Source organism: Octopus bimaculoides, chromosome 10, assembly GCF_046866305.1.
Source record: "Octopus bimaculoides isolate indiv1 chromosome 10, ASM4686630v1, whole genome shotgun sequence".
Lineage (NCBI taxonomy): Eukaryota > Metazoa > Mollusca > Cephalopoda > Octopoda > Octopodidae > Octopus > Octopus bimaculoides.
The window spans coordinates 31603515-31629642 of record NC_142937.1 but is presented as its reverse complement, the minus strand read 5'-3'; the positions used below and the strand labels follow the sequence as shown (position 1 = coordinate 31629642).

General features: G+C 35.0%; 1 protein-coding gene across 8 annotated transcripts in view; it reads right to left on the bottom strand.

Annotated features, from left to right (window-relative positions):
- The window catches only part of LOC106873961 (adhesion G protein-coupled receptor G4), a 110759-nt gene that overhangs the window by 31284 nt on the left and 53347 nt on the right, over nt 1–26128 (bottom strand). For all 8 annotated transcript variants that reach the window (XM_089358506.1, XM_089358509.1, XM_089358507.1 and 5 more), the window contains 9 exons: nt 25852–25923; nt 22664–22735; nt 18192–18361; nt 17609–17700; nt 14461–14644; nt 13216–13328; nt 9228–9286; nt 7354–7499; nt 3644–3773 (listed from right to left, as the gene is read on the bottom strand). In XM_089358506.1, the coding sequence (XP_089214632.1) occupies nt 3644–3773; nt 7354–7499; nt 9228–9286; nt 13216–13328; nt 14461–14644; nt 17609–17700; nt 18192–18361; nt 22664–22735; nt 25852–25923 (1038 nt within the window). The remainder of the gene's footprint in view (nt 1–3643; nt 3774–7353; nt 7500–9227; nt 9287–13215; nt 13329–14460; nt 14645–17608; nt 17701–18191; nt 18362–22663; nt 22736–25851; nt 25924–26128) is intronic.

The window sequence follows — 26128 nt, the reverse complement described above, 5'->3', positions numbered from 1 at the left end:
CTCATCTTGTTTGTTGTTAACACAACATTTCGGCTGATACCTCCTCCAGCCTTCATCAGGTGTCTTGGGGAAATTTCAAACCTGGGTTCTCATTCCAAAGGTATTTTGCGATGTTGTTATTATTATTATTATTGTTATTATTCAAGTCACTGCTTGGAATCAAACTCGGAATCTTTGGGTTAGTAGTTTGCGCTCTTAACCTCTATGCCATATGTCCACAGGCATATGGCGTAGTGGTTAAGAGCGCGAGCTACTAACCCCAAGATTCCGAGTTCGATTCCAAGCAGTAACCTGAATAATGATGATGATGATGATGATAATAATAACAACAACAACATTGACAAAAACCTTAGGAATGAGAACTCAGGTTCGAAATTTCCCCAAGACACCTGATGAAGGCTGGCGGGTATATCAGCCGAAACTTTGTGTTAACAACAAACAAGATGAGGACAAATATCTGTCAAATGTAAATAATGTACATAATTCCTCATATCTTAAATATAGAATTACTTTATAATTTATGCATCATATCTATATGTATATATAATATCAATATGCGCAATACACATGCAAACAAAAACTCGCCTGGAGGGCAGTTTTTCTGTTAGTGGCTATAAAGGATATGCCTGTATGTATAAATGGCTTGACAAATAGAATAAAATTACTTAACTGATGAAAAAATGTGAAGAGTTTAAGATGAATATATTACAATAATTTAATACCTAATGTTAAATGTCAAATAAAAACTGCCACAAAAAGATGGAGCTTGTGTGCGCGAAAAATTCATGGAAAATATAAATAATGTAAGCATCTGTAAATTGTGTGCTAGTGCCATGAGAAAAGTTTCTATATTGTGACAGTTACAGAATATAGAAAGAAGTGTAAAGCCGATAACTATAAAGTCCAACCAAAATATCTCAGTTATGCAAGCATAAACAGAATTACTATTTAGCCTTAAAATACATTGTACATATTCAAAGGACTTTCTTGGTTTAGTGGTATGGAACATTCTTCTGGTATTTTTTTCATTCATTTACTTGTTTCAGTCATTTGCCGATGGCCATGCTGGAGCACTGCCCTTTAGTCAAAGAAATCAACCCCTGGACTTATTCCCTGTAATCCTGGTGTTTATTCTATCAGTCTTTTTTGCTAAACAGCTAAGTTATGGGAACACAAATACACCAACATCGGTTGTCAAGCAATGGTGGTGGGGGGACAAACACACACACACACACACATAAATATGTATACATATATATATATATATATATATAATCATAAATATATAGGGATTGACAGTAACCTGCTTCTCCAACATACTGAGAATTCAGAAATAGCAGTCAAAGAACTACTGATTTCAAAACTACAAATTATTACTCCAGATTGATAGCGATATTTTTGATACACACAGAACAAAAAACAATAGAGAAGAGTAAAAAACACTTGCCTTTAGTTAATTTAGTACAATTGTTTCACAGTTAAGAGTACATAATACTCTATTCTGATCTTCAGCCAAATATTCTAATAAATTTGTTAATGTCTAAATAACCCACGTTAATTTTGACCATGTGAACATCAATACCACGTGAAGAAGACGTTAAGAAATTTATCGGCCGATAAATTTCTTAACGTCTTCTTCACGTGGTATTGATGTTCACATGGTCAAAATTAACGTGGGTTATTTAGACATTAACAAATTTATTAGAATATTTGGCTGAAGATCAGAATAGAGTATTATGTACTCTTAACTGTGAAACAATTGTACTAAATTAACTAAAGGCAAGTGTTTTTTACTCTTCTCTATTGTTTTTTGTTCTGTGTGTATCAAAAATATCGCTATCAATCTGGAGTAATAATTTGTAGTTTTGAAATCAGTAGTTCTTTGACTGCTATTTCTGAATTCTCAGTATGTTGGAGAAGCAGGTTACTGTCAATCCCTATATATTTATGATTATAAATTATTTACCGAAGAAGGTTTTTTTCATACTGAGCTACCCGGCAGAATTGTTAATTATTAATTTTATTACTAATTGATGATTCCCTGCCCTGCATATCTATATATATATATATATATATATATATATATATATATGTGATGGGCTAACGAAATTTGCATTAGTTTTTGTATGAAAAAAAAGGAAAAAAAGAAAGGGAACAGGGAAGATTGTTTGTAGTTTGTAAAGAAAACGTTAAATGTGCCTGAAAAAGAAAACATGATCTTTCCTGCCAACTAAAAGACATAAAGAATTATGAAAGAAGGCGAATAAGTACTAGGGGTGGGGGAAAGAAGAGAGAACTAACACCCATTGTTCTAGAACACCCAGAATAAAAATGTAAACACTGGAAAGTCTTTCCCTCTATTCATTACTAAATGTCTTTCCCTCTTCTTCATTGTTAAAACTAAAGAAGCTAGAAAAGATCGATCATATTTCAGTCTAATTGTTATTGTAAATGACTGATGCTTTCCTTTCTCTGTCTCTATTGCTTCACTCCTTTACTCTATGGTTAAGAGAGTGACGGTGCGTGGCTCAGTGGTTAGGGGTATTCGACCAAGTCACGAGTATGATTCCTGGCAGCACGCTGTGTTCTTGAGTAAGGTACTCTACTTCACCTTGCTGCAGTCCACTCAGCCGGCAAAAGTGAAACCCTCAAATGCCACTGTTAGGACCGGATTAAAACCCATAGTGACCCTAACAACTAAAAAGATTTTCCTGCCCCTATATAGGATCTTTTTTCATTTTCTTGCAACCACCTGAAGGTTTATCCTGTTCCAGTCCTCTCAGCTGGCCAAAATAAGTTGTAGCTGTAATTGAAAGGGGCCAGCCTCGTTATATTCTGTGTGAGATTGAATCTTTCTGTGAACAACGTTAACGGTATGCATGTCTGTGGAGTACTCAGCCACTTGCGAGTTAATTTTATCCTCGTGTGGTAATGAAAAGTGAAAGTGACATCCAATATTTACTGTAGTTGTCTTTGATTTAACGATGTGTCTATGTATCTATGTATCAACTTTTCTTTTGATCTATGTATCTACTTTACTTGCGATGTGATAAACATTTAAAAACACAAAATGAATGCCATCACCACTCACTGTCTTTCACTCTCTCTCTCTCTTTTACTTCCTCTCTATTCTCCTCTCTCTCACTTTGCCACTCACTTCTTCCTCTGAAGGAAATGTGACACACACCACAGGTACATACAAAAAGAACAAGCTGGTGTATTAACATTATTGATTATACCAGCTTCTTGACAAAATATAAAATAGCTGAACTCATGAACATAATTTAGTCATCTTAATCACATAAGGTTGTTTATTTACCAAACGATACAATATTCTCTCACAATCTCTACCATACAGCATTCTCTTAGATTCTCTATCATGTAACCTTTCTTACAATCTATCCCGTGAAACATTTGCTCATAATCTGTACCACTAAATGTTCTCTCACAATGTCTACCATGTAGTGTTACCTCACAATTTCTACCATGCAGCATTCTTGTATCAAGTGTTTTACCTATTATATATACTACTTATTATAATATATATATAACTTTCTCTCATTATCGCTATCATGTAGAATTCTCTCACAAAAAGATGCAACTGAAGACTCAAAATTAAAGGAAAATAAAAATGCAGACATACCATTGTCTTGTTGCCACATTTCCATGACATGGAATCCTCACAGTTGTTCCTGTTTTAGTTACTTGCCAATACAATGTTTCTTTGTTAGTTGATGTAGTACTTTCACAGCAGAAATCGTGCTCGCGAAGACCTGTTGGGGCAAGTGAAATCAAAATCGTAATTGAACCATACTCGATGACTGGCACCTGTGCCAGTGGAACACTAACAGCACTGTCCGAGCGTGTTCATTGCCAGAGCAGCTGTCTGGCTTTCATGCTAGTGGCCTGTAAATAGCACCATTTGAGCATAATCGTTACCAGCGTCGCCTTCTAGCACTTGTGCTGGTGGCATGTTAGAAAATCATTCGAGCAAGGCCATTGCCAGTGCCGCTGGACTGGCTCCCATGCAGGTGGCACACAAAAAACACCTTTTTGAGCGTGGCCATTGCCAGTACCATGTGACTGGCCCTCGTGCCGGTGGCACGTAAAAGCACCCACTACACTCTCGGAGTGGTTGGCGTTAGGAAGGGCATCCAGCTGTAGAAACTCTGCCAGATCAGATTGGAGCCTGGTGCAGCCTTCTGGCTTGCCAGTCCTCAGTCAAATCGTCCAACCCATGCTAGTATGGAAAGTGGACATTAAACGATGATGATGATGATGATGATGATGATATATATTAGAAAATCATTAGTGCGGTTAATATACTGGAAAATACATGAACATTAGTAAACATGAGTAAGCAAGTACTTATGTTTCAATTAATATAGTAGTAGTATCATCATTAGGATACTGTTTATAAGATTAATAGTTATAATAATATTAATAATATATAGATGTGTTGACTTTCTGAGGGCAATGTAACACAGTATATTACCAAAATATATGGAGCAATATTTTTGCATAGTAACATAATATTCTGAATATTTAACAGAAGGACATTTTCTAATTATTGAGTAGTCATCATCAAGTTAGTTTTAGTCTTAACTCTGTTACCAAATTATTAATGAATTCTCTGGAAAAGAGTTCATCACATCAAACTAATTTTATTCATTTCCCTTTCAGAATATCTAAGGAAAGAGATATTTACTTCCTTATTCACATATGTAAGGAGTATGTATAGTTGTAACATACATGCTCTCAATAAGAAATGTATGTGGTGTAGAATTGTGCTTGTAGACTATATCCCTTTTGCATTTCTATTATTTTGTTATTTCTCTTTAATGTCTCCTCTGTGTATATTATATACTGTGAAGATTGTGCTACACATTTTAGAATGCCTGATATTGTTCAGATTATGTGCTATGTGGGCTATGTTACATGTTTTAAAGTGTCTGGTAATGCAGATTATGTGCTGTACAAATTGCATGTGTTGTTTTATTCTGTGGAAGTTGTGTAGAATGTGAGTTATGCAAGTTGATAGCAAGATGTATTACAGTATTGAGTGTATACAATTGTATGTTTTTTGTTATTTTATTGAGTGGTGATTGTGTGAGGTATATATCTCGTGTATTGCAATATATTGTAGGGTTGCTAATCTGAACAGTATGTGTTGTGTAGGTTATGATATATTGCTGTGTGGCTATTCTGTACAGTGCATGCAGTGTGCGTTCTGATATATTGTTGTGTTTCTGCAGAGTATTATTTGACTGAACTGAGATGGTGTAATTGCCCAGTGACCATAGTTACAAGCTTGATTGTGTTTCAGACACTGGAAGGTCAGGTCAGCCAAAAATGATTTTCTTACCCAAAAACTGGAATCTCATAGTTTTTTAGCTAAGAAAATGCCCTGATGAAATTCCAGTCCGAACTGATCAACAATTCACATAGAGAGAATAAAATTCATCCTTCAAAACAACTTCTTCATTTTCAAGAAAAACTCCTACCAACAAATATCAAGAACTGTGATAGGCAAAAAAGTTGCCCCAACATATGCCAACTTTTTCATAACTTGTCTAGATGCTCAAATGTATGAACAAACCAAAACAAGGTATGATATCAACTTACAAAAGTTATCAGGTGAAAAACTGGAAATGTTACTTAGATGACTGCCTTATTCTGTGAACATACAATCTTAATGAATTCAATAATTTCAAATTCCTACTCAGTAGTATCAATAACAGAATTCAGTTCACCACCGTATTTAACAATAAACAACTACCCTTCCTTGAAATTTTGATTATTAAGACTGACATGAACATGCCAAAAGACATCTACTACAAACTAACAGACTGTAAACATTACTAACAATTTTTTCATGTCACTCAAAACATATCAAATCCAATATTCCACATAACCTAACTAGAAGAATCCGAACAATTGTTTTCAATCTGGATGTTCAGAATAAGATATTCCTTGAATTAAAACAGGCATACTTGAAAGAAAGTATGTCTACTCTAATTGAAAATAGAACAGAAAGTGCCAATGTATTAAACATTGAAGAAGTGCAAAGAGCCAAAAACAGTTTAGATACACCTAGAACTCTATTTATAATAACAACACATAATCCAAGAAACATAGAAACATTCAGCATTATCCATCAGAACATCCCGTTATTGAAGCTAAATCCAAGAATCAAAAAGGTACTTGAATAGTACAAAATAATGAAATGCAAAAGGCAACCAAAGTCCATAAAATTTACTTACCAATGTGAAACTACTAACTATGAATTCAATTCCAACAGTTGAAAAGTATGGCTGATCCAACTGTAGAATATGTGAGAACTTTATTGAGGACAATGCTAACAAATTTAGATCAGCACAAGCTTTTACTATGAAAAGACAGTTTACTTGTTCTTTAAAGAATTTAATTTATGTCATTAAATACAATGGGTGCAGGGAAGACTACGCTGGACAAACTAAACCCACTTTAAGAATGAGACTAAATATTCATTGTCAACGAATACATGATCCCAAAACAAGACAAATTCCACTCAGTGAACATCTGAACATATGCACAGAAATCAAATCTCTGAAATTTATTGTCTTTCCAGACAATACTCCAGAACAAACAAGAACTAGCAAGGAAAGTTCTTTTATTAAAAAATACAAACCACTGCTGAACAGGTTATAAAAAACATCAGTAATACATGATTCTCTTTTTCCTATGAATTAATTATTGTAGAATGTCTATTTGGGCTAGTCCTTAAGAAAACGAAAATACATGTAGCAGCTATCATCTATTTTATTTACTCCACACCTCATTAGCTTACTTACCCCACAGCTTAATTATCGTAATATTTCTTACTAACAAGTCTAGGAAAAATTATTATTCACTATATTTTATTTTTATCTTCCACCTACCATACTTAATGGGCAAACTTTGAAATTTATTATTGCATAGCTCTCCAATAATATTTTTACTAACTATTCCAGGAAAAACTATAATCCAACAGTATATCAAGAGTGATTTAATGAACATTAAGTTAATTTGATAAGTGTAATGCATGAAATTCTTTGTGCTTATGTCATTTATGTAAATTTTATTACTAAATCAAATTATATATATACTCATATATGATAAGTCCTAGTTCTCTTGCTTTTCCTAACAAACCTATATATACATACATAAATATAAACATACATACATATGCTCACACACACATGCACATATATATACCCACCATCAGTACTATAATACCATACTGAAAATAATGATGAGGATGGGGGGAAGTGAGGAGGAGAATTAAGGGTGTGATAATGATATTGATAATATAATACAAACTACACCACTCACCTCCGCTAGCTATTTGAGTTCTAATTAGCATGTCAAATTTCTTTGATTGAGCCAGAATAGTGCTTATATTTCTACGATGGTCGTATTCAGAAATGTTTTTGAGCACTGTGCAGTAAATATTAAACATTACTTGATTTTGGTATAATCTGAAACAGGATTTTGAAAAGATAGCAATAACAAAATTCAGCAGATTTTTAAGTATGCAGTAATCCACCTAGTTTTAAGAAAGACTATCTGGTTCTAATAACAGAAATCTAAATTTCACTATCATATAACACTAAACAGAAAGTTCAGTTAAACTTTCCTTTGTCTATATTGAATACCAATGCAACAAAACTGATGTGTACCAACCATATTTTCTTTACATTATTTTGATATAGCTACTCTCTTAATGATTAAACAAACACACTATATTCTACAACACACACCTAAACACTGTGTGGTGGAGTGTACTTCATGGTCCCTGAACTAATTGATATTTGATATATTTAGAATAGAAGGCAAGGTGTATGCACTTTCTACAACCATGACTATATTTGGTGTTTTGGTGTGCTCAAACAAGTTAAACAAGAGAACAGCAACATCAAGAACAGGATCCAGTGACGATTGTTGGCACTCCGTCGCTTACGACGTCGAGGGTTCCAGTTGATCCGATCAAAGGAACAGCCTGCTCGTGAAATTAATGTGCAAGTGGCTGAGCACTCCACAGATACGTGTACCCTTAACGTAGTTCTCAGGGATATTCAGCGTGACACAGTGTGACAAGGTTGGCCCTTTTAATTACAGGCACATCAGAAACAGGAAGTAAGAGTGAGAGAAAGTTGTGGTGAAAGAGTACAGCAGGGTTCTCCACCATCCCCTGCCGGAGCCTCGTGGAGCTTTAGGTGTTTTCGCTCAATAAACACTCACAACGCCCGGTCTGGGAATCGAAACTGTGATCCTATGACCGTGAGTCCACTGCCCTAACCACTGGGCCATTGCGCTTCCACTCCAGTGACAATTATAGCATCAGTAACAGTAATGTGAATGATGGCTGATTTTAGATCCAGGCTTAAATGAATCTTGGATGAATACATTTTTCCTCAGCCATTGCAGTACTGAGCAAACCGTTTAAGAAAAAATTATTATCTAGGTTTATTTTAATTAATTATCTTCTTCAATGATTTTCAGACAGTGGGATATGATTTCTGACATACAATTTCATGCCAATGAAAATGTGCTTCACTGGGCTCACTTATTTTTAGTGTGATACATGGAGATAAATTATTTTATAGTGAAGGAATCACTTACATGCATAGACATGTATGACATCAAGTATTATAAGCCTTAAATACATTATAACTAGAGTGACTCAAACTCCATATTTTATCACTTGCTGGTTGATGATATGGACAGTTATATTACCAAGTAACTTCCACCTGTTCTTCTCAAACAAGGTAATTCAAGATATTTTCTGCTATGTCTATTTGGGCAATTTTATCTCCAAAGGATATTTAGTCAATCACGTAACACCAGCGAGATATATATTATAAATTAACACCTGAAAGTAATAATTTATGTCACATATATATACTACATGTATAAAAATTATGTACTCTAATGTCTAAAATAACTATATATTCCACCTCAATTCCATGTTTGCATCAAGGGATAACCTTACAAAACAAATAATTAATGAACAGTAGGTATGTAGGTGTTTCACACCAAATGTTGTTATCAATGGTGCATTTCTTGAAGTTGCAAATACATAAATTGTGGGTCAGTAGTGGAACATTCTTAGTTATGGTAATACTTAATACATACCTACAATAGAAAATTACTGGGAACAAAAATAAATAAAAGTTGTATAAAATTGGTAAATGCATTATGCTTACCCACAATACTCAACTTTGATTGAACCTGCAAGTTTTGATTCCAATTCCATTTGCATGTCCTGAATATATATAAATGTGTGTGTGTATATATATATGTATATATGTGTATATATATGTATATATATATATATATATATATATATATATATAAAGAGAGAGAGATACATAAATGTGTGCGTTCGTGTGTCTCACAGTTGAATAAAGTTAAAACATGGTCTGGTTTTCACGTTTTTTATTATGGTATTTTAACATTGAAAAAATATTTTGTAATGCTCATAAAGTTAAATTAGTGCTTTAATACACAGAGTAATCATCAGATTTGAAATGTGTGTTTAACTGACAGTCAAGTTCTTGACAAAACAAACATTCTTTTGATCTCTATCCTGCTGTCTCCCACTCTCTCTTTCCTTCTCCTGCACTTCCCTCAGGTTAGGTAACCATGTATTTCCTTTGTGGTAGTGCACTTGTTTCTGCCTTTATTCCTGATCTCTCTCTCTCTCTGGCCAAGTAACCTTGTACTTCCTCTACAAGACACCTTTTTCTGTCTCTTTGTCTAACTATAACCTTTTATCATCTGACACAAGATCACCTCCTCCAATGCCCCCTCCCCTCTTGAAAGGTTTTTTTTTTTGTCTTCCAAGTACTTGGTAACTCTGTCAGTGCAGATGCCACTTAAAAGCACCCAGTCCATACTGTAAAGTGGTTGGTGTTTGGAAGGGTATCCAGCTGTAAAAACCTTGCCAAAACTGACTTCGCCTGTGCTTGTGCCATGTAAAAAGCACTAAGTCCTATCTGCTGAGTGGTTGGTGTTAGGAAAGGCATCCAGATGTAAAAATCCTGCCAAAACAGTCACAGAAATTTGGTGCAGGCTTCTGCCTGGCCAGCTCTTGTGAAACTGTCTCACCCATGCTAGCATGGAAGCTGGAGGTTAAACGATGATGATGATGATAATTGAAAACCAAGAGGAGAGTGGAGATTTAATCACATCCAAAACTTTTTATTAAAAGGTTTTCTACAATATATATTACAATGACCAACATATGTTTCTGCTGCAGTAACTGCACATTGCTCCGTATGCAATTATGCATCCTAGTAGCTGCAATTTCATCAAGGGTCCATCACTTACAACGCTTTCAAAGTGAACTAATTCAAGCAACCTTCCTGCATTGGTATTCAGTTGAAGGTGATAGCATTACTATTTAAATTCTGGTCTTATAATTAACTCTAATGGTATTACAAGTACATCGTTGTTTTAAAATGTCTATTTATATAACAATTAATTGTAGCAGTTTTGTTTGCATCTTACTTTTTACTGTATGGAGTACATTATTTATTCAGAGGTATTTCACTTCTCCACCTCCTTTTGACATCCTCAGGAATTTAAGTTTGTTTTGGAAGGTCTCTGAATTTGGATGCAATAGTGTCTGCATATTTGTTTGTCTCTGATACCATCATCCAATAGGTCTTCCCACTTTATCGTGTAAGTCGGACTGGATTTAGTTTTGTGAGTTCTCTCTGCTATAGATATCTTCAGGTTACCGACAACTAGGTGGTGATCAGCTGATAGCTCTATCCCACTCTTTACAATAATGTCCAGCAAGCACAGAATCAAAGAAGTTGATGATAACAAAATCTATCAGTGATCTCAAAATATCCTGTGTCACGTGTGCTAATAGATATTCTTGTGCTGGAAGCATGTGTTCATAATGGGGAATCCTTTTCCAGTGCAGAACTCTCATAAGGTTTCTCCATTCACATTGAGTGCAGGATCGCCATTCCTTTCAGTCAATTCTTTAAAATGTCTGGTGATCAGTGCCAACATGTGCTTTGATGTCTCCTTGTAAGACAAATTACTCTGTCTTAACTACAACTAAATCTGTAGTGACATTGTCAAGGAAAGATCTGTATTTAGACTCACTGTTTGGTGCATATATCTGCAACAACCACAGTCGTCTTTTCTTAACCCAGAGCTTTGGAATGCAAACTCTCTTACCTAGTGGGATCCACTCCATAGCATAATCTGACAGTCAGGGCTGTCCTCACTCCCATCTGTGCATCCCCTCTGAATAGTAGAGTAACCACCTTCCATCTAAATCTACAGTTCCAGAGCTAAGGAATTTTCTGGAGGAAACTTTGGCTATATCTTGCAGGTAGCATTTAGCTTACTCCATTAGTTCCTGCTCTTTACCTGAAAGGGTTGTGACATTCCACTTCCCAATTATTAATGGTTTCCCTTTTGGACCTGCTTCAAAGTACTAGGACAATGCATCCTTTGTGCTCCCATCCCACAATGCCTGAACAAGGCTCATTGCTGGTTACACCAGTATTGGTGGTGACTGTAATATATTTTTCAAACAGCCCTTCTACCTAAGGCATGAATATGTCTCTTGTTAATCTACATGATGGATATGGGCCTTATGGTTGTTTTCTCAAATCTTTTTCACATTGCAGTTTTTGGTGGTCTTACTCACACCAGGCACTGAGCTGGCATTTATATTTAACCCATAAAAAACTCACATGCATGTACGCGTGCACACACAGGATGTGTGTGTGCATGTGTATAGTTATATATACACACATGTGTGTGCATATTCTTTTTCCTTTTACTAGTTTCACTCATTTGACTGTGGCCATGCTGGAGCATCACCTGAAAGAATTTTAGTCAAAGAAATCGACCACAGGACTTATTCTTTGTAACCCTAGTACTTATTCTATTGGTCTCTTTTGCTAAACTGCTAAGTTACAGGGATGTAAACACACCAACACCAGTCGTCAAACGGTGATGGGGGACAAACACAAAGACACAAACAGATATATATATATATATATATATATATATATATATATATATATATATATATATACATATATATATATATGATAGGCTTCTTTCAGTTTCTTTCTGTTTCACAAGGCTTTGGTCAGCCTGTGGCTATAGCAGAAGACACTTGTCCAAAGTGCTACGCAATGGGACTGAACCCAGAACCATGTGGTTGGGAAGCAATCTTCTTACCACACAGTCATGTCTGTGCCTTACACATATACACACATGCACGCATGCGCACATACACACACACACACACACACACACACACACACACACACACACACACACTCGACTTCGAAAAGGATTGGTATCAAAACAATGGGGTAAAAATTGTATGGGGAAAATTCAGCTTGTCCATATGTTACTATGGAACAAGGTGTAACCCAAGTTGCAACTTATTTTGATTAGACTTATGCAAGAGTTAGTTAGGCACTGATATTGTCCCTACAATTGAGGGTCCCATGATATATTGTTATAGTAAGGTAATTAAATATACCTTTCTATTGAATAAAATGTGATTTTTGTAATTAGTAATGCTGAATATATTCTTTACAACTGATGTCATTTAAAACAAGGTCAAATTACTTTAAAATTTGCTGGATATAAAATGCATTGAAATTGGTGTATGTTCCATACAATTTATACCATGTGATTAGTTGATTTCTCAAATTTCATGGATATGAGTCTGTGTAGCAGGTGAAACTTTTCCTATTTGGATAGATCACTGGGTGAAAATATTTTAATGTACTCACGATTTTATGTCTCCATGATAAAACTAAGTATATATAGTGGTTAAGTAGGCACAAATATATGCCCACACACACCATGGTCAGTAACAACTAGTAAGTGCATTGATCCTATACTGGTTTCAAAAGATGTTGACAGACTGTTTAATCTAAACAGAATTATCATAAAATAGCATGAATTTTCAAGCCTGAAGATAACTTGCATGCTTAAATTCTTGATGAAAGTAGTTAATTTCTTAAAGTTGGAGGCAGCTGTAGATTTGGTTTCAGTGATTAAAGGTTATGATTTTTTTGAAAAACATATTAGGTGAAACTTCAAATATCAAATAACTTTGATATTTGAAAATATCAAAAGTGTTTTTTACCAAACAAATTATATGGGTAGCAAAAGAAAAAGAGGGAATCAGATACTCACAGCAGTAAGTCTAATTCCAAATGTGTTTTTAAACTCAATGGGATTCCTGCTCCAGTTATAAGTTGTCGAATTTATTGTGTAATCCAAATGAAAATGAAAGGACCTTGAGAAACCTATGAAAAGATATAAAAATGGAACAAAGACATTGCATAATAAGACATATGTTATAGATGTACTGAAAGGTAAATACAAGGAAGGAAGGGAGGAAGGAAGGAAGGAAGGAAGAAGGAAGAAAGGAAGGAAGGAGGAAGAAAGGAAGGAAGGAGGATTGTAGTAAGATAGGTAGGTATGTAGGTAGGTAAATCTGCAAGAACGGTAAAGTGAGTATTTCAGAGTCAAGGGAGGCTTTTATCATTCAAAATTAATCCATCCTGCCAATGCTTGTACATCATGCAATTCATTTCTTCTGTCAAATTTAACCCAGAGATTAACCCCAGAGATGATGATGATGATGAACTGATCATGCTATATAAGCCATTAGACCAGATATTGTGGTAGAAAATCATATTGACCAAACCTGTGTGCTCAATCCTAGCAGACTGCAACACTTTTGTAGAAACATTTGAGAAGTTAAGTAATTATAAGAACCTTACAATAGAGGTCTGAAAAACGTAGTATCTAAGAACAAGAACTGTACCTGTGATCATTGGAGCTTTGGGGACAATGCCAAATGACATTCTTAAATACTATAAGAAAATTGTTCTAGCGAGAACTTACCATATCATAAGAAAGACATTGCCATTTTGAAATACCTAACTCTCTTAAAACTCTTTAAAAATCTGAAATATTACAAATTTAACAGAATCTTAATTCTCAGATTCTCGTCTCCTTCCAACACAGTATATCACTGCTAATCATAAATAACACCCATTGTAAAACATTCAACTTGCTGTTACTTGAAGTCTTTGAGTGAGGCTTGGAATAGCTCATATGAAACAAAGTAACAATGACATAAACAATAATAATGTAGTGCATGTGCATGTATGCAGAGGAGAATATCATTGTAGTTATGCTGTGTAAATAATTTTAGGTGATATTTTTCCAGAATTAAATCTGGTCTTTTGGAAAAGTTCATGTTTTTTTTTTTAAATGCCATGACATTATTGACACTTGTTGTTTACCATTCCATGTGTTACATGTATAATTGCCATAAAGAATTTTTTATATACAAATTATAATACATTTTTTTTTATTAACCATTAATCTGCAGTAACTCGGTGCAATTATATCAGAAAAATTACTTACCAAATAAATCATTCTTGTTACATAAATCTCCGGTACAACAAGTAACACAAGAAGAGCTGTTGGTCAAGGGTTTGCAGGTAAATATATTGTTTTTCTCAGCTTCAATACATTTTCTGTAAGTGCTGCATGATTTTTCAAACTTGATTGAATCACCAGTCATTGATATTCTGCTCATGCAAAAAGGCTGCCATAATAAATATAAAAGTTATATAAAAGTTATATTATACTACTACTACTATTACTACTACTACTACCACTACCACTACTACTACTACTACTACTACTACTACACAATCAAACCAAGAAAGCTTAGATGATATTCTTAAGGGGAGTGAGAGAAATCATAAAAACAAATGTTGAAGAAACATGTTTGGAGGAGAAATTTGGGACAAGAGTAGCAAGCACAATGGTAAAGCAAAGTGGATAAAGCAAGTATAAAAAATTCAGAAGTAGAAGGATTTTACCAGCATGAAAGCAAAGATTCGAAAGCTGCTGGAGCAGATCTTGGTCCATGGTCGCTGGCTGTAAGAATTTATAATTGCCACTAAACAATAGAAGGATGTGATTAATTAAATGAAGACCTTGAAAGGCAAATTAAAAAGCAAGGTTGCCTCAAATCACCACCCAGTTACAAGTTTACTTGTCATGTGGAAACGGCAAACAGGGATATCATCAGAATTATATTAATATCTTTACAAGAAACATTTCATAGCTTATAAAACCAAAAGATTTCCAAAAAAGGAGCAAGAGGATGAAAGTTCATTTAATGATCAATAAGATGGTTTTGAAGAATGTCAGAAACAAAACGATAAATATATGCATGGCTCTATTATAGAAGGATATATAACTTAGTTGCATATTCATGGATCAAGCATTTCCTAGAACTATTCAAGATTTCAAAAGCAGCTAGCCAATAAAAATACAATGCGATACTGGAGAGTAGAGTTAGCATCAGGAGGAAAAAGATTAACCTAGTATTTTATCTTTTCTTAAAACTGGTTCCCATATTACATTCATATGTAATATGGGAACCAGTATTACATATGAATGGTTCCCATATTCATATGTAATACAGTGATGAATTTAATGTACAAGTTAGAGTACACCAGGGATCAGTTCTTAGTCTATTCTTACTCATCATAATTCTCCAGGACATAAAAGATGAATTCAAAACTGGATGTCCATGGGAACTACTTTATGCTGATGATCTTGCTCATATTGCGGAATCTGAAGCAGATTTGGAGAAGACGTTCTGGGTTTGGAAGCAAAACCTGGAATCAAAGGGCCTTAAAGTTAACTTAGCTAAGACTAAAGTTGTTGTTAGTGAGAAAGGAGATAAGACTCTCATTCCAGCTGGTAAATGGCCCCGCTCAATATGTAGGAAAGGAGTAGGATGTAATTCCATTTGCTGCACCAAGTGTAAGCTATGGATACATAAGATATGCAGCGAAATCGTGGGTGGGATATCAGACAAGGTCGCTTTCTTGTGTGGCAGATACGCATACCAGTAATTACTAAGAGCATGAGGGACTTAAACTCTCTCAAATACTTAGGAGGCATTCTTGAAACAGTAGATAGTTTCTGCTATTTAGGTGAGCAAATTAGTTACAGTGGTGGATGCTCTGAAAATATTATTTGTAGAATAAGATGGAGTGAGTTCAGAGAACAACTTCCACTTTTGGCAGCAAAAGAACTCTCTCTCAGAGTGAAAGGTAGATTGTATGATGCTTGTGTGAGAACAGCTATATTACATGGTAGTGATACTTGGGCTCTGACTGTGGAGAACATGCATAAACTGGAGAGGAATGAAGGTAGTATGCTCCATTGGATCTGCAACATCAGTGTGCATGATCGACAAAGCACAACTGTATTGAAAGAAAAGTTAGGCATAAGAGGGATTAAATGTGGCATGCAAGAGAGGAGAAAGTGGATGGTACTTGTGGAAGAGAGAAACCCAAAAAGACATGGAATGAAGCGGTGAGGACCGACTTATGAAGTTGGGGCTCACAGAGGAAATGACAGTGGACCAAGATGTTTGGCAATATGATGTTCTAGAGAAGACCCGTCCATGAAACTGAGTGCTAGAAGAGTTGCGTACCACCTACATTTAAGAACACACTTTTCACCCACTCTACCCTAAGAAACAGAACTACAACCCCTCTTCTAACTGCATGTTTCTCCTCCTCGCATTTTCTCTTCATAAATTATGATTACTTTCTAATCCCCTTTCTTGCCCTCACTACCGTGCTCACTGTATTGCTGCTTCCCACGACCCCGACACCCACACCCTATTTTTCTACCCATGTTCCATGCTCAAATCCTTGTTACTTGTGAGTATACCCTAGCACTACACCATATCTATTCTGCTCTCTCTTTCACTTTTGCTGTTTCCTACTCTCTCTCTCTCTCTCTCTCTCTCTCTCTCTCTCTCTCTCTCTCTCACAATGGCTAACCATGTACCTCTTCTATAGCAAGACACCTATTTTTGCCTCTCTTTTTCTCTGTTACACTCTAACCTTTCATCATCTGATACTGGATCACCTTCTCTAATGACCCCTTCGTTGTGGCAAGACACCTCCTTCTGTCTCTCTGTGTCTTTGTCATACTCTAACCTTTCATCCTCTAATGCAAGTTCCTTTCCTCGAATGCCCTGTCTCTCTCATAATTCCTTGTCTTGCAAGTTACTTGGTTACCCTGCCAGTGCTGGTGCCATGTTAAAAGCATCCAGTCCAGACTGTAATGTGGTTGGTGTTTGGAAGGGCATTCAACTGTAAAGATCATGCCAAAACTAACCTTGCCTCTGCTAGTTCTACATTAAAAGTGCTAAGTTCACTCTGTGGCGTGATTGGCATTAGGAAGGGAATCCAGCCATAAAATCCCTGCCAAAACAGGCACAGTAGCCTAGGGTAGTTTTTCTACCTGGCCAGCTCCTCTCAACTGTCCTACCCATGCATGCATGGAAGATAGACATTAAATGAGTGTGTGTGTGTGTGTGTGTGTGTGTGTGTGTGTGTGTGTGTGTGTGTGTGTGTGTGCGTGCGTGTGTGTGTGTGTGTGTGTGTGTGTGTGTGCGTGCGTGTGTGCATGCGTGTGTATGTATGTATTGCAGTGATATATAATAGCAAAAGGGAAAAACATCTCAGTTTACCTCTGCATCATGACAATTAGTCACTTCTGGATTATAGCACTTGAACCCTGAACATGTCTGACACTGCAATCTTTTTTGAAAAAGTGAGTAATCTGCAAAATATAAGAAAATATCCAGTTAGCAACCAAAGAATGTCATGTATTGAAGTTATAGAAAATATTTTCTCTGGGGTGTATAATAAAAATTTATAAATATGAGTGATTATTAAGCATATAAGCCAAATAACAAAGACTGTAAAAAAGCTTCAATTTTTCTGTTGGAATTGTTTCAAATTGTTTTCTTGTGTCTGATGCAGATTTGTTGCTCATTCAATTCAGCATGTTTCGGGAGTATAATGGCAGCAATGATATTAATAGAAATTCTTGTTTCGGCACATAAATATTTGAGGAGAGGTAGTATTAATCAACTGGTATTTATTTTAATGACCCCCAAAATATGAACAGCAAAGAGATGCTTTTGGTAAACAAAGTAGGTTGTGACTAAATACTACTAGGTATTTTAATCAATGCTCTCCTGTTTTGTAAATGATTATACTAATATTAACTTACAAAACAATAATAGAAATAAGGGGTATATTGCTTACCTTGGCATGATGGATATCTTGATGGATGTATGAAATTTGATTGGTTTTTGCCAAGTCCCATATTGCAGTGGCTCCTGACAATCACACGTCTGTTATATGTTTTTTTTATATAATCAACTACAGCTGGCAAATGACATCCACAGATCATGTCTTTATTGTCTCTCAAGTCACTGTAATTACAGAGAGAATGCTAACAATATTTTCATGAAATCAACAAATTCCTAGATACGAAAGTTAAATAATTTAGAATAGATGCTTAGAGGATGTGACATTTTTCCATAAGGCATAACTAGTATGAGTGGAGTGAGATGGTAACTAGTGGAAACTAGACTTTTCAGATTTTGCCTTCTAGTAACATATGTCTTAAATAAGTCTCTTTGTCAGAAGATTTATAGCCAATTGAATCAACCCAATTGTACATATTCTACCTTTTTGTGGTAAATTCTCTATAGAGAACTTGAAACTGAATGGAAACATGATGAAACTGAAACATAAATGGAAATTGAATCTGGTAGGATCTGACCTTAAAGCCATTCACACTCACCACACTTCACCAGATAGTGTAAAGATTTATAAGAAAGGAAAAAATTTGAAAGTGATACATTCATTTTATATAACAAATAACTGAAGAGTTGTTGAAGTTAGATCCAGCCTACAGTGAAATTACCACTTACTTTCTTGATCTACTAAATTGTTCACAAATAACCAGTCAACAAAATATTAGAAATAGTTCTGGGAAAAAACATCCAAATTGCTGATTTTGAACAACACCTTGTTATGTGCATTTAGTTCAGATTTTAGGACTGCTTGAACCTTCCCATAACATTCCTTCCTGATTCTCTCTTTCATGCTTGCATGCTGAATGCCAAAGCCTTCATTTATTACCAGGTATTTGTAAGTTCATTCCTGTTCAAGCTCTTTTAACTGTGTCAACATCTAACATGACTGTATATATATATATATATATATATATATATATATATATATATGTGTGTGTACAATGGGTTTCATTCAGTTTTTGTCAACCAAATCCACTCAAAAGGCTTTGGTGAGCCCTAAGCTATAGCAGAAGACACTTGCCCAAGGTGCGACACAGTGCGACTGAACCCAGAACTCATGCTGTTGGGAATCAAGTTTCTTACCTCACAGCCATGCCTGCACCAATACACACACACACACACACACACACACACACACACACACACACACACACACACACACACACACACACACACACACACATGGAGATACCTCTATGGTTGTCACATTCACGTTTGTTGAACTTCTGCTTAGAAAGATAGACAATAGAAGCATCTTCAAACTCCTGTGAGACTGGTCCTGATTCTCAGATCAAGTAGAAGAGTTCACAAAGTTTGTTCAGTAGGAGATTGGTGCCATATTTATATATTTCAGTTGGTAAGCCATCATTCCCAGATGACTTTCCATTCATAAGCTGTTTTATAGCTTTTTTTAATCACAACATTTGATGGAGAAACTGACAGGTCTTCAAGGACAGAACTCTGTGGTAGGTTGTTGACCAGTTATTCCTTAACAATTTGAGTTCCTATTGAGAATAGTTGAAAAATGCTCAGCCCAGCACTTCATGACCTTTTCTTTTTTGTCCTCTTTCACTTATCTTGGTTCCATTATGTCCAGTGATGCTAAGATGGATAAAATAAATTGAGTCCAGAATTTGGAAGGCTACTTCCACTTTGGTAAGCTTCATCACAGGTTTTCGAACAGCCACAACATACCATTAAAGGTGAAAGCTGATGTATATAAGTTGGTGGTTTTAACATCATTGCTTTATGGTATTGAATCTTGGACCCTGTACTGAAAGCATATCAACCAGCTTGATGCCTTTCATATTCAGTGCTTGTGTACCATCTCCAACATAAAACCAAGTGACTATATTCATAACATATCAAGTATTGAAGCTATCCTCATCAAAATACAGTTTAAATGGTCAGGTCATCTCTCAAATATGGGTGATATCAGAATTCTAAAGTAACTTTGGCCAGTTCCCAACAGGAGAGGTCAGTTGCAAGGCCATTCTTGCACTTCAAAGACAAACTAAAAGATAATCTGAAGTGATGTACTGTTCCCTTTTCTTACTGGGAAAACAAAGCATCAGAACACAGGATCTGACACCAGTTCTGCATCTCCCCAGTTCAAAAACTTGAGCAAAGTCGACTCCAACATTGGGATCAACTTCGTGCAAGCATGAAGGCATGTTGGAAAAACACTGCTCCTCTAAATGAAAACCTTACCTGTCATTGTGGTTTTATAGCAGGCCTTGCCATCCACTCAAGAAAACACTTAGTAAATGATCCACAAGCATTCAAGCAAATTGTTCCCTTTGCTGAAACATTTGCAAGGCACCAGCAGGTCTCAAGAGACACATTCATGTCCATAGAACACATGATTGCTGCTTTATTTTGCAGAATCTTCATTTGTCATTCTTGATGAGAGAAGCCATCATATATATATATATATATATATATATATATATATATATATATATATATATATATATTTGAAGAAAAGCAGCAAAAATTCAATAGGTTATAGCAGTACGTACGTTTTGTACAAACTTCATTTATTTATTTAGTGAGAACACTACATAAAATGTGCAATGAAAATGTACTCCTCAGATGCATAATGGAATTTCATTTTAGAAAGTCATTTTGTAGATGTGTGCAAAAAACAAGAGTAAGAGAAGAAAAAATACCATCTTGACTGGGCTGCTATTCAACAGTCTGTTGAACAGCAGCATAGTCAAGATGGTATGTTTTCTTCTCTTACTCTTGTTTTTTGCACACATTTACAAAATGACTTTCTAAAATGAAATTCCATTATGCATCTGAGGAGTACATTTTCATTGCACATTTTATGTAGTGTTCTCACTAAATAAATAAATGAAGTTTGTACGAAATGCACGTACTGCTATAACCTATTGAATTTTTGTTGTTTTTCTTCAAATTTTATTCACCAAATCTCTTGATTTTGTTTTTGGTTTTTACCCTACCAAATTCTGGTGCCTCAAACATTTTAAGTACCACATTTAATCTTTTGATTAAATCTATATTATTATTATTATTATTATTATTATTATTATTATTATTATTATTATTATTATTATTATTATATATATATATATATATATATATTAGGGATAAAAATCCTAATTTACAGGTAAAAACTCAATTTAATTTAATTCATCAAAAATTAAAATTAAATTAAGTTTCACAGTATGTAATATATAAATATATAATTTAAAGAAAAGAACCCCAGTTCCTGAACTCATCCATAAAAATCCACAGTCACCTATAGAAAAATTTAATAAGTAAATACACTACAAAGAACTATAATAAAATACAAAGTAATAATTATTAAAATAATTAAAATAATTATTATAATAATTATAAAAATAATTAAAATAATTATTATAATAATTATTAAAATAATTAAAATAATTATTTTAATAATTATTACTTTGTATTTTATTATAGTTCTTTGTAGTATATTTACTTATTAAATTTTTCTATATGTGACTGTGGATTTTCATGGATGAGTTCATGAACTATGGTTCTTTTCTCCAAATTATATATATATATATATATCATCATCATCATCATCATCGTTTAACGTCCACTTACCATCCTGGCATGGGTTAGATGGTTTGACTGAAGTCTGGCAAGCCAGTGGGCTGCACCAGTCTCCAGTCTGATGCAGTAATGTTTCTACAGCTAGATGCCATTCCTAATGCCAACCACTCTGAGAGTGTAGTGGGTGCTTTTTAGTTTTCACTGGCATGGAAGCCACTCATGGAGCACTGACCACATTCTGATAGTGCTTTTTATATGCCAATGACACAGGAGTCAGTCAGCGAGCACTGACATCAACCACACTCGAATATACATATATATAAAACAGGCAGGCAGGCAGCTAGGTGCCAATCCTGTAAGATATTAAGCAATAGAATGACTTACCTTTTTTTTTATGTGTACTTATGATTATGGATCGAATATGATCAAATCAATCCTGATGGTATTTGAATATAGTAATCAGAATCGAAAGCAAAAACTTTTCTAAGATATACATATTCTTTTCTACTCTAGGCACAAGGCCCAAAATTTTGGGGGAGGGGTCCAGTCGATTAGATCAACCCCAATATGCAAATGGTACTTAATTTATTGACCCCGAAAGGATAAAAGGCAAAGTCGAACTCGGCGGAATTTGCACTCAGAATGTAAAAACAGATGAAAAACCACTAAGCATTTTGCCTGGCTGGCTAATGTTTCTGCCAGCTCACTGCCTTATGAGATATACTTATTAAGCTACCAATATTTCTACTAACTAAAAACCTTTTCTTGTTAGTTGTATCAAACAAACAATTGTGAATTTGCTAACTTCTACAATTAGGTTTTATTTTTATAATTAGTGTTAAAATTATGGTTTGTTATACATACATTTCAATTATATTGGGGAGAAATAAGAAAGAACCATCTGCAATATTCCTGATTTGGTTGTTCCTCAAAATTCTGAAACAAAGGCAAAAACAAATATTTAGTAAATTAAGGTGTCTAAGTAAATGGTAATGGCTTTTGAATTCTCTTGTTTATAAACGTCCGAATTTCTCTTCAGTCAAAGCAAACAAAATAAATTCTCATTGTCACAGTACAATTCTTCAATTCTCTTTATGCTCCTCTTGTCTGCATAATTTAGAGAGAAATAAGTTCTATGAAACAAACTTATCATAGATATGCTAAGTGAAGAGAAAACTCTTCTGTGTTGTCACAACAGTATGATATCAAATATGATAATATAAACACAATCAAAAGAACAACATAACTATTTTATGTCTGCAATTAATATGAGATTTTTATGTTACATTCTCATCTATGACACATATATTTCAGGATTGGACATATCTAGCAAATAACTTGCTCATTGATCATGTGTTGAAACTTAGCTAACGATATTACATAAGACTCAATGTAGCCAACTGAAAACACATAAAAATAATTAAATTCACCAAAAGAACCAAAAAAAAAATATAGAAGTTCATGATTTGTCTGTTCATCACCAAGTTGTAAATTCACAACTCATGGAACCTGGAAATTAGCAACAATTGATATCAAACAGTCTAGGTTAATCAGTACCTATACTACAGAATTATATGTCTGAAAGGTCAAAAAGAAAAGCATAAAACCTGAGACTTGTAAGACCTTTCAATTTACAAAATTTCAAGCAGTTGCATTGGAATGCTAGTGATCAGGTCACAGAGGTATGACAGAAATGTTCACACTTCAAAAAAGAGATGAAAATGAATTAAACAGTATTTGTGTGCTTTTGAGAGCTAAAATGCTCCTACACAATGAAATTGATACAAATATTATTTTCAACATATTTTATAATATATTAACATAACCACACGGAAGAGAAGAAATTTAGAAACATTATACATTTCAATATGCCCTCAGAATAGGGTGACACATGCGTGATCACATAGTCTCAGCAGCCTTTGTGTGATCTTCTCACTAACTTTCATCAGGTTTCCATAAAAGTGTTTGCTTGTCATATGTTGCTGCCATTTTACCACTTTATGGTGATATAAGAAGAGGAAAGCATCATCACACTTACATCAACAACTTGATTACAGACACTGGCCTGGAATGTACCTAGGACTTTGAGGCAGTGATGCTGGACTGCAAAGTGTAGCAGGTAAATTTTGTTGTGGCCTAGGTTGGAATCCAGCCATAAGAAGACATTTCAATATTAAAAATTATAAAACAACACCGGATATCTTAAGAACAGATCACTGTAGGTAGACACATGAGAAATCATCATCATCATTATCATCGCTTTATGTCCGCTTTCCATGCTGGCATGGGTTGGATGGTTTGACTGAGGATTAGTGAGCCAGATGGCTGCACCAGGCTCCAATCTGATCTGGCAGAGTTTCTACAGCTGGATGCCCTTCCTAACGCCAACCACTCCGAGAGTGTAGTGGGTGCTTTTACATGCCACCAGCACGAGGGCCAGTCAGGCAGTACTGGCAACGGCCACATTCAAATGGTAGAAAACTATATCTTTTACAGTATCAAAATTTAAATATTTAAGTTCCAGATTGTAGGAAATAATAATACTTTAGTATTGTGTATGACTTAAATATCAGAAGACTGAAAAAATGTACAAAATACTAAATAGCATGTACTACTGTTATACATGGTATGGGGTGCATTTTAGAAGTTTGGAGACTTTTTTAGGAGAATAAGTTATAACTGTCCTAGATTATTAAAATTATAGTATATAATTACTATATATGTAATAAGCTGACTCACCAACTTTTTTTATTGGAGACTGAAAGAGTTGGTTGTAACAGCACTTTAAATACACACTACTAAACAATGCTTGTCACAGGTGACTAGTTTGTAGAATTCAGTTGGGACATTTGGAAGTCCACTGTGCAATAAAAAAAGTTTTTTTATGTGTTAAACTTAGAAAAAATGCTACAGAAACTTGTGAAATGCTCCAGACTGCTTATGGATTAACTTGTGTTAGCTGAGCATCTGTTTCTTGCTGGCACAAGAGGTTCAGAGATGGTAGAGAAGAGGTGAGAGACAAGGGATGTGCAAGGGACAGAGACATCAGAACACTGGAGCTGGTTGAGAAAATTTGCAGCTTTCTTGATGAAGATCATCATGTGTCTATCAACTCAATAAATGTACAATGTGGCAACTGTATACAAGAGTATTCATGAAAATCTGAACAAGCACAAAATTTGTGTAAAGTTTCTTCCAAGGGTGCTCAGTGATGAACAGAAGGAAAGATGCAGTGGTGACAATGTGGAGATAACTGAGCTCATTAACTCCAATTCAAGAGTACTCGAGTCTCTAGTGAACTGTGACAAAAGCTGGATCTTCTGTTATAATCCTGAGACCAAGAAACAGAATGCCTAATGGAAGTATTCTGGCTCTCTCAAGCCCAAAGAGGTCAAGCAAAGCAAGGGAAGTGCATGATAATCCCCTTTTTTGACAGCAAGTGCATCATCTACATCCACTGGATACTGTCTTGCCAGATGGTCAGCAAGAAGTACTTTGTGGAAGTTTTGACTGAGTTCAGAAAGAGATTTCATTGCAAATGGCTACAGCTCTTCGAACTGGGTCACTGGTACCTGCACCAAGGATAATTTACCAGTCCACAATTCAATCCTGGTAACCAACTACTTGATGAAGATGAGCATCAAAACTGTTCTTCATCCTCCCTATAGTCCAGATCTTGCTCTCAGTGAGCTTTGGTTGTTCTCTAAAGGAGAAACACAGAGAATCACTTTTGAAGACATTGAGAAGATGAAGAGGTCCTGAATATCTTAACTTTGGAGGAATTCTGTGGGGCCTTCACTAAGTGGCTGGAGTGCTTCAATAAGTGTACTGAAGTCAGAGAGTCCTTCCTTGAAGGAGACTGGAGTTTTGTACTTCCCTGAACTTAATAAATGTGTCTCCTGAAAAAGAATCAAAATACCCGGGTGCACCTCATACCTATATTACATCTTATTAACAACTAACAAAAAAAAAAAAAAAACTACATTTTCAGTACACAATCATACCATTGTGAAACATGGAAAATATACAGAACACAAATAGCAATTACTTACAATTTCTCCAAAGATGGCAGATGTTGAAACATTGTTGACGAGATGTATGACAGCATATTTCCATAGAGATGCCTAAAATGCAGTCAACATAGATATATATATATATATATATATATATATATATATATATATATATATATATATATATATAGTCAATGTATATATACATACATATATGCAGAGAGGCCTTAAGCCAACAGATTTTGAGATCTCATGACATACCATAAAGCTAAGCACTTTATGGACATCAAACCAAAGGTAATCCCATAAACCAGCC